Source organism: Eleutherodactylus coqui, chromosome 3 (genome assembly GCF_035609145.1).
Source record: "Eleutherodactylus coqui strain aEleCoq1 chromosome 3, aEleCoq1.hap1, whole genome shotgun sequence".
Classification (NCBI taxonomy): domain Eukaryota; kingdom Metazoa; phylum Chordata; class Amphibia; order Anura; family Eleutherodactylidae; genus Eleutherodactylus; species Eleutherodactylus coqui.
In genome coordinates this window covers 1,815,520-1,824,827 of record NC_089839.1, presented here as the reverse complement: position 1 = coordinate 1,824,827, position 9,308 = coordinate 1,815,520, and the positions used below count along the sequence as shown (strand labels likewise).

At 62.0% G+C, this 9,308-nt stretch overlaps 1 protein-coding gene across 1 annotated transcript; it reads right to left on the bottom strand.

Annotated features, from left to right (window-relative positions):
* Positions 1-99: 99 nt before the first annotated feature.
* On the bottom strand, positions 100-8,266 carry FLVCR1 (FLVCR choline and heme transporter 1). The gene is made up of 5 exons (XM_066595060.1): positions 7,676-8,266; positions 6,080-6,221; positions 1,948-2,088; positions 773-840; positions 100-207 (listed from the first exon to the last, which is right to left on the bottom strand). Exons 1-5 carry the CDS (start codon positions 8,228-8,230, stop codon positions 100-102), a joined length of 1,014 nt encoding a protein of 337 aa, XP_066451157.1. The 5' UTR covers positions 8,231-8,266.
* Between the last annotated feature and the right edge of the window lie 1,042 nt (positions 8,267-9,308).

The window sequence follows — 9,308 nt, the reverse complement described above, 5'->3', positions numbered from 1 at the left end:
TCCTCCCCCCCCACAGCCCGCGGCCACCATAGCAGGGGCACCCCTCCCCCCCACAGCCCGCGGCCACCATAGCAGCAGCAGCGCCCCTCCGGCGGTCACCTACTTGTACGTCTTTGTATAGTCCAGCCACACTCCACAAATAATGGAGCCGACCATTCCAGCGATCACCAGCGTGAGCCCGATCCGGCCAGCGTTCACCTCCTCCCCCTGTCACAGGAATAGAGACGGTTACCCACCGGTCAGCGACACCAGGCACAGTCACAGCGGACCTCCTCCCCCCACTGCCCCCAGAAGTACATCACTGAGGCTTTATACATCGTGTGCAGCGAGGGGCAAACGTCTGATTGCATGACAGAAGTAAGTGACCCCCTGTGTAACACAAGCCGTACCGCCCATCCCCCACAGCGCGCCTTTAAATAGAACCCCTTAGTGTCTGCCACCTCGGCTTCCGGTAAATAGGCCTTTATGGCGCGTTGGAATAAGCGGGACCAGAAGCCCATTAGTGGTCCGTCCCGCCGCCCCCACAGACCGCCACTACTTGGTTCCCAGGGTATTTATGCTGCACAGCGACAGCCAGAAGAGACAAGAGCGCAGAAGTGTTACCCGTCTGCACACCAGTCAGTGCCACGAGGGCGCCCGCCACCCCATGACCAGGACAGGACCTCTCTAAAGGGTTAATAACCTGCAGCGGTCGCCTCTCCCCTTCCCCCCCGCTCATCAGTATTTCTGGGATGCCCGGTACGTCATGTTATGGCTGAGTGGTGTCACTTACCTGGTAGTGGAAGGTGATCATCTGATTGAGCAGCGTGGACAACGAGTAGAAGGAGCCGGTCAGGATCCCTGCAAGGAGAAGGCAGACGCTCTTACCGGAGGCGCCGACACTGCAAGGCACTCATCGACGGGGAAGATGGCCGTCTAACATTGCTTTATTTCAATTCTCATCATGTCAAGATCTCTGAATGCTGTCAGTGACTGGAAATATTAGATCATGTGCTTCCAGCAGGGATGAAGGCTTTACCTCACTGACAGCAAGCAGAGGTCTTAAGATTGAGAAAGTGAAAGGCAAAGTATATTACCAGTATGGATGACCTGTCCGCGGGGGCAGAACTCCCCAGATCCCCCCCCCCGGCCTCCACACCCGTCGCTACACAATGAATGGAGGCCTGAACACTTCAGTCGCTTCCCAGGCTGACCAGCAGGGGGCGTCGGACCCCCAGCAATTGGGAGAGGGCATCAATATTGAAGAGTAATGTTCAAGCAACACACCAAGAGCTCCGACTGCTGGGGTCCGGGTGCTGGGACCCCGCTAACGGGGCTGCAGGTCTCATGGCAGTTCTGCGCTCCAACATCTACAGAAGTCTATGCGTCCATCTGCAGGTATACAGAACTCAGAGGAACGCTGCAGCCCCTCCATAGGAGCCGCCGGCGGGGGTCCAGCACCCCAAACCACCCATCAATACCTCTGACATGTCACGGGGTTGGAGAAGTGAATTTACCCTTTAAGTCTCAGAAAGCCCCCCTAGGGAGCAGCAGCGCCGACTGCCCGGCAACAGAAGTCACAGCGCTGCGGGTGGGACTACTTCAGCAGCAGCTTCAGCGCCTTAACCGCTAGTGAGCGCCGCCTACTGCGCTGGTAAGTGATGCGGCAGCGGGCTGCCCGTCACATCACCCGACCCATGGAGGGGGCGCTCAGTAGTTCTTGGCGCAGGCGGTGCGGTGGGTCTATGGAGCCGGCCGGACGAGATCCGCAGTGGCATTGCCAGTCCCCACCCATCGTGCAGACTCCTGTGAACCCTCCGCTGGGCAAGAAGCCAACGTTCCATCACCTTCTGATGTGACAAGTGCGGTCCCAGCGTCCCAGGCAGCTGCAGCTCTATTAGCACTGCAACTCCCAGCATGCACTTGACCCCAGCAGCCTCCGGCAGCGGCCAGCAGACCCCATCCTACCGTAGCTGATGAGTAGCAGGACGAAGGGCACGTTCTTGAAGAGGTTGATGATGGACTGCTTGTAGGAGTATTGCTCGGGAGCGCAGCTCTGGAGGACCGCCTGCGACTGACTGGGAGGATACTGCGGCTTCTCTTTAAAGACTGCAACAGAAAGCAAGTAGTCGCCGTCAGCGTTCAATGTCAAAAACATGTCAGCACTTCTGGTCACGCGCCCCCCCCCCCCAAATACAGGCCCCAGCGACCGAGACCCCCCCCCCCAAATACAGGCCCCAGCGACCGAGGCCCCCCCCCCCCCCAAATACAGGCCCCAGCGACCGCGACCCCCCCCCCCCCCCACAAATGCAGGCCCCAGCGACCGAGACCCCCCCCCCCCCCCAAATACAGGCCCCAGCGACCGAGACCCCCCCCCCAAATACAGGCCCCAGCGACCGAGGCCCCCCCCCCCCCCAAATACAGGCCCCAGCGACCGCGACCCCCCCCCCCACAAATGCAGGCCCCAGCGACCGAGACCCCCCCCCCCTCCACAAATGCAGGCCCCAGCGACCGAGACCCCCCCCCAAATACAGGCCCCAGCGACCGAGACCCCCCCAATACAGATGCCAGCAACCCCTAGACCCCCCAATACAGGCCCCAGCGACCCGCTTCTCCATTAGGGTCTGCTGGGCGGACAGTAACAGAAGCCCCTCCCACAACCGTTAAGTCGTTGTCTGTTTCCAAGGGCAACCAGTAGAATAAAAAAGCCGCTCCATCCGGGACAAACATGAGCAACAAGGCGGGGCTTGTGGGGGCGGAGTCTGCCCGGCGGGCGGCAGGATGTGGATTTCTGTTAGTCTTCACGTATCCTGATGTCAGTTTACAAGCCCCGCCCACAAAATGGTTTCCCATACATAAGATGGCCGCCTACGGAGGTGCATGAGACCACCTTCCAGCGAGATGGGGCGCCGCCGCCCGCAGACAGGAAGCTGCCGTCCATCTCATCCACAGGCGTAGGGCCCGCAGGCGCGGATTCATGCAGAGCGCGTGTGGAAACCAGCGAACCCGAGACTGCGGGCGAACGCCGGCCATAACCGTAACAAGACCGCCAGTGCTGCGCGGCTCTAAAGACCCCCCAGAAGTGTGCGGACCCTTTAACTGCCCTCTAACACACATCTGACGGACATGACTGAATTGACAAGGGGGCGGAGTCAGTCTGCGCAGGAACGCGAGGCAAATAAATGCGCTTATTGCAAGTTCTGCGTCTCGTAGGGCTGCGGAGGACGAAGGTTTCAGCGCGGTGTGAACGCATCCTTCGGGGGCGCCGGGGACTCACCCCATGGCGGTCAGGTGCGCCCGCTGCCGTGGCATTACTGCAGGTGGAGGGCCGCCAGGTGGGGGCGCAAGTGGTGAAGATGTGCAGCCTACCTGGCAGTATATACGGGCGCATATACTATACACATTACTATGGGGGGGCCCAAAGCGACACCTCGGGGCCCGATGAGATCCCTTACAGGTCCTTACCGCAGCCCCCCCAGGTTACAGGACCCCCGGGCTGGTGTGAAGCCTCGGCCCCCCACGGCCCGCGCAGCTATAATCCACATAATGACAGATTAACCCACATACAGCGGATTACCCGCCTGCAGCGGCCCGTCACAACCGAGGCCGAGAGGACTGAAGACGGCCCGTGGGGCCACTTATCACAAGTGTGACAGGAGGGCGGGGCCTGTTGCCTGTAGCAACCAATCACAGCGCAGCTCTGTGTGACAGGAGGGCGGGGCCTGTTGCCTGTAGCAGTCAGTGTGCAGCCTACAGCATTGTTGTTGGATGGCGGCTGTGAGCAGCTTTTGTGACAGTTCGAGGCGAGGTCTGTGCAGAGGCGCCCCCCCCCCCGAGGCGAGGTCTGTGCAGAGGCCCCCCCCCCCCCCCCCCCCCGAGGCGAGGTCTGTGCAGAGGCGCCCCCCCCCCGAGGCGAGGTCTGTGCAGAGGCGCCCCCCCCCCCGAGGCGAGGTCTGTGCAGAGGCGCCCCCCCCCCCCCCCCAGAGGCGAGGTCTGTGCAGAGGCGCCCCCCCCCCCCCCAGAGGCGAGGTCTGTGCAGAGGCGCCCCCCCCCCCCCAGAGGCGAGGTCTGTGCAGAGGCGCCCCCCCCCCCCCCAGAGGCGAGGTCTGTGCAGAGGCGCCCCCCCCCCCCCCAGAGGCGAGGTCTGTGCAGAGGCGCCCCCCCCCCCCCCAGAGGCGAGGTCTGTGCAGAGGCGCCCCCCCCAGAGGCGAGGTCTGTGCAGAGGCGCCCCCCCCCCCCAGAGGCGAGGTCTGTGCAGAGGCGCCCCCCCCCCCCCAGAGGCGAGGTCTGTGCAGAGGCGCCCCCCCCCCCCCAGAGGCGAGGTCTGTGCAGAGGCGAGGTCTAAGGGATCTGCGACACCTCTCATTCCATCTGACACAGTAATGCAGTCCTCCTACCAGCAGGCGGCGGTTAGCTTTACAGACGTGAGCCGCCATATTTACCTCTACAATACGGGAATACCCATTTAATAAAGTGAGCGGTGAAGGGGGGGGGGGGGGCGACCTCAGGGACCCCAAGAATGAGGGAGCTGCAGCGCTGCCCCCCACTAACCAGCATGGCAAGGAAAAGGAGACTGCGCTAAACATGGCGTCCTTGTCAGACCCGCCCAGGGTTATGGCAGAGCAACACTGTCCCCTTAAGGCCCCCCTGGTTGTCGGACATCGTGCATTCGGTCGTTAGTTGTTACAGATCGGAGGAGAGCTGCCGGTAATGAGTTATACTGCGGCGGTAACGAGAGGGCGCCCCCTACAGCTAGAGGGAAGAAGGCCCCAGCACCAACACAGGAGGGGGTTCTTTACTGTAAGAGCAGTGAGACTGTGGAACTCTCTGCCTGAGGACGTGGTGATGGCGGGATCCATAGAGGAGTTTAAGAGGGACTAGATGTCTTTCTATGATATTACAGGATATAGACATTAGGTGACCAGCGGGGTTGGTGATCCGGGTATACAGGCAGGTAGGTACTATTAGGGGTTGGTCCAGGGAACAGTCTGATTGCCATTAGGGAGTCGGGAAGGAATTGTCCCCCAAATGGGCTAACTGGCTCCGCCTCTTGGGGTTTTTTACCTTCCTCTGGATCAACAAGGAGGATAGACAGGCTGGACTAGATGGACATGGTCTTCATTCGGCCTTACATACTATGTTACAAGGTGGTCTTCAGCTCCACTGGATGTAGCCGCGTCCCCCCCGGCCCCCCTGGACGGCGCCGCGCTCTCCCAGCATGCTCTGACAGTTGTAAGAAGCTCCATGAGGCGCACTCATACGGACTATTTCCTCAGACAGTTTCATCTTAGGAGTCCATTTACTCGCCAGATAGAAAGATGGCGGCAGGTGGTGATTTTCCTTCTACTCCGCGGACGCACCGCACATAAATACCACCGCAGGTTTGTAGGGGCAGTACTGGGCGGGCTTCTTGTACGGATGTTGCCCTCGTCCGAGGAAGCACAAGAATGGACGACGAATCTGAAGGCGCACGGCGGACGACGGCAGCGATATAACAGATCACATAACCCGCACCCTCCAATACAAACACATCTCCCCTACCAACAGGGCGGCGCCACCAGTCCCACAACTCCTTCCATCTCAGGACTGAGGGAGGTCCCAGCAGTCAGACCTCCAACAGGAAGAGTTCTGGAACACCCCTGTAAGCCCCGCCCCCTGGCTAAGCCCCACCCCTCAATTACCATGAGTCTAAGGGCTCACGCAGATGGGTGTATACATGGACCCGCTGGGTTACTCACACGGGCCCGCACACCGCTGCACGTCCTGTTCAGACCCGAACCGCCCATGGAGGTCACCGGGGCGAACGCACCATAAAAACGGAGTCACTGCGGGTTTGCGCCCAACAATGAGCGCCGCTTACGTTTTTTCTTGTTTGCACACATGTGGAAATACGCAATGAACGGTCCGTAAATCTGCCGCGTTCAGTCATGTGCCACACTACCGCCATCATGGTGCCCACTGCAGAGCGGGGCTGCAGCGGTCACCGCGCCAAATCCCCACCACATGTGATAGAATTCGGAAGCCCCTTTAATACGCCTTCACCAAAACCGTGAAGAAACCGGGAGCGCAAGCGGCGGCGCTGAAAGACGGTGGTACCTACCTGCTATAGTCAGGAGGAACAGCACTGTGGACACCGCGGCCGTGCCGTAGAACATGATGCTGATGTTGTGCGCCGTCACATCGATGTCATCCGACCGCGGAACCAGCAGCGGCGGCAGAAGGAAGCCGATGGCCGTGCCGAACTGCGGAGCGAGAAGAGCGCCTATTAGACATCGACCGGTGCTACAGACTTTACAACAGCTTACTGGCACCAGCAGACACTTATGGGGACGTCCGAGGGAACTCCGACCCCGGGAGGAAGGATGCGTGCGCTGCCGGCTGTCCCTGGCTGCCCTGCCCTGGGGGGGGGGGGGGGGGGGTATGGGACCCTCAGACATCGTTCGGGGGAATTACATGCCGCTGTCAGAATTGCCAGCAGCATTTAAAGGGTTAATAGCCACGCCATCCCCCGACGCCCCGGGACACTAATGTACACCCTGCAGCGGGAAGGGCTTAATATCAATACACAGGAAAGAAGGACCATCTACACGGTCAGACATGGAGATCACCAATAAGCCTGCGGATACGGGGGGCGCTGTAGTGCTAAAGCTGGCAGGAGGCCAACCATCTCAGGCGCGGGACCCCCACTGAAGGGACCTCAGGATGGCTGGAAGGCGACCTCAACCCACTAGTAAGGGCCACAACCGGCTACTGGCAGGACACCTCGGACCTACTGAACAAACTGCCAACCGTAGGTCCCCTCCCCACCAGCACCATCCTGGCCACCATGGATGTAGAGTCCCACCTGGCTGCCCAGCACCAAAGCCATACCCACCAGCAGGGGGCAACACACATCAGGGGGCACAGCCCGGCTCACCACTAGGGGGCAGCACAGCCCAGGACACACCCGTCGCACACACCACCAGGGGGCAGCACACATCTTAGGGCATAGCCCAGCACACACGCCACAAGGGGGCGCACTACATACCTGATTGCCCAGCACCACCATTGTGCAGGCCGTAGACACCTGTAGGGGGCGCACTACCCATCTGGTTGCCCGTCACACCCGCACACAGCCCGGGTAACCCGTACGGAGCGCAATACATACCTGGTTGCCCAGCACCACCGTCGCACACACCACCAGGGGAAGCACATATCTGGGGACACAGCCCAGTTCACCACTAGGGGGCGCACTACCCACCAGGCTGCCCAGCACCACCGTCGCACAGCCCAGGACACCTCCAGGGGGCAGCACAGCCCGGCGCACACCCACAAGCAGGGGGCAGCACACACCACTAGGGGGCACAGCACCCACCTGGTTCCCCAGCACCACCGTCTCACACATACACACAGGCTCACCACCAGGGGGCAGCACACATCTTGGGGCACAGCCCGGCTCACCACCAGGGGGCACACTACATACCTGGTTCCCCAGCACCGCTGTCTCACACACACAGGCTCACCACCAGGGGGCAGCACACATCTTGAAGCACAGCCCGGCGCACACCCACAAGCAGGGGGCAGCACACAACACTAGGGGGCACAGCACCCACCTGGTTCCCCAGCACCACCGTCACACACACACAGGCTCACCACCAGGGGGCAGCACACATCTTGGGGCACAGCCCGGCTCACCACCAGGGGGCGCACTACATACCTGGTTCCCCAGCACCGCCGTCGCGCAGGCCGTGGACACTTCCTTCGGGCCGAACCAGACGGACGCCACCCGGGACGGCAGGCCGAGGATGAAGACCTGCGCCACGGAGCAGAGCAGCTGCGCCAGCACGGTGACCGGGAAGAGGTCGGGCCGGGCGCTGCAGCACTTCAGCCAGGCGCCCAGGCAGTTGAGGCCGGAGCCCAGCAGCGCGGTGAGCCGCAGCCCGCGGGTGTCCAGCAGCCAGCTGGCCGGCAGGATGAGCGGCACGTAGACCAGCATGTAGACCAGCGACAGCCAGTCCACGTCCCGGTACTCCACGCCGTAGAAGCCGGTGAAGATGCTGGCGAGGATGCTGTACTGGATCCACTGGAAGGCGTTCACCAGCGAGTAGAGCGAGAAGACGCCGAGCACCGCGAACCTGCGGCGGGACAGCCGCGTCTCCACACCCGCCGCCGGGAGCATGGCCTGCAGCTCCCCGCCCGCGGGGCTCGCCAGCCCGTCAGCCACCTCCTTCCCCAGCGGCAGCCCGTGGCCGTTCATCTCGGTGGACACCATGACGGCAGCCCGGCCGGCGAGCACTGAAGGAGCGCGGCGGACAGCGCCGGAGAGTCATCACAAAACGAAGGCGCCGGCAGCGCGCAGCCAATCACAGCGCCTCGTGTCACCAGCTCAGCCAATCACACGCCGACTGCTAGATGTTGTGGCCGCGCCCAGATCACGCGGTGGGGGCGGGGCTGAGACATGTGTCCTGTCACGTGGAGAGACCGCTAATCGGATCGTTGGATCTATCTGTGAACCCGAACGAAATGTCAGCCGGCAGGTGATTGGCTGGTGCGGCTCTGAGGCCGTCAAGTGAAGACCAATCAGATGGCGCCCCAGACAGCCGGGTGTGGCAGCTTCAACCAGTCGGTGCTCCCAGCATGCCCCGGGGCCGCTCCCTAACATTTGGGGGCTCTCAGAAGCCCCTTCAGGCGCGTCCACACCCACGTGACTGCCATTAATGTACAAGCTGGAGGGAAACCGCAGCAGGAACTCGGCAGCATGTCTCGGGTGCTGGGAACCTGTGCAGGACTCCTCCTCCGGACGGGCCGCCATTGTTGCTTCGGGGTGTACAGCGCTTGCAGTCCGTCCTCGCGGTATGCAGAGATCCGCCCACACGGCGGCTTCACCCCTCTTACTTCTTCCAGGTACTTAGAAATGACGGCAAGGAGACTGAAGAAGCTTCCGGAAGGGACCTGACAGGAGGAGGAGCGGCCGTGGTAGTTGTGGCTCCACCCCTGAGGCTGCACTACTGACAGCGGCTCAATGCCTGAGGCTGCACTACGGACAGCGGCTCCACCCCTGAGGCTGCACTACTGACAGCGGCTCCACCCCTGAGGCTGCACTACGGACAGTGGCTCCACCCCTGAGGCTGCACTACTGACAGCGGCTCCACCCCTGAGGCTGCACTACTGACAGCGGCTCCACCCCTGAGGCTGCGCTATGGACAGCGGCTCCACCCCTGAGGCTGCGCTACGGACAGCGGCTCCACACCTGAGGCTGCGCTACTGACAGCGGCTCCACCCCTGAGGCTGCGCTACGGACAGTGGCTCCACCCCTGAGGCTGCGCTACTGACAGTGGCTCCACCCCTGA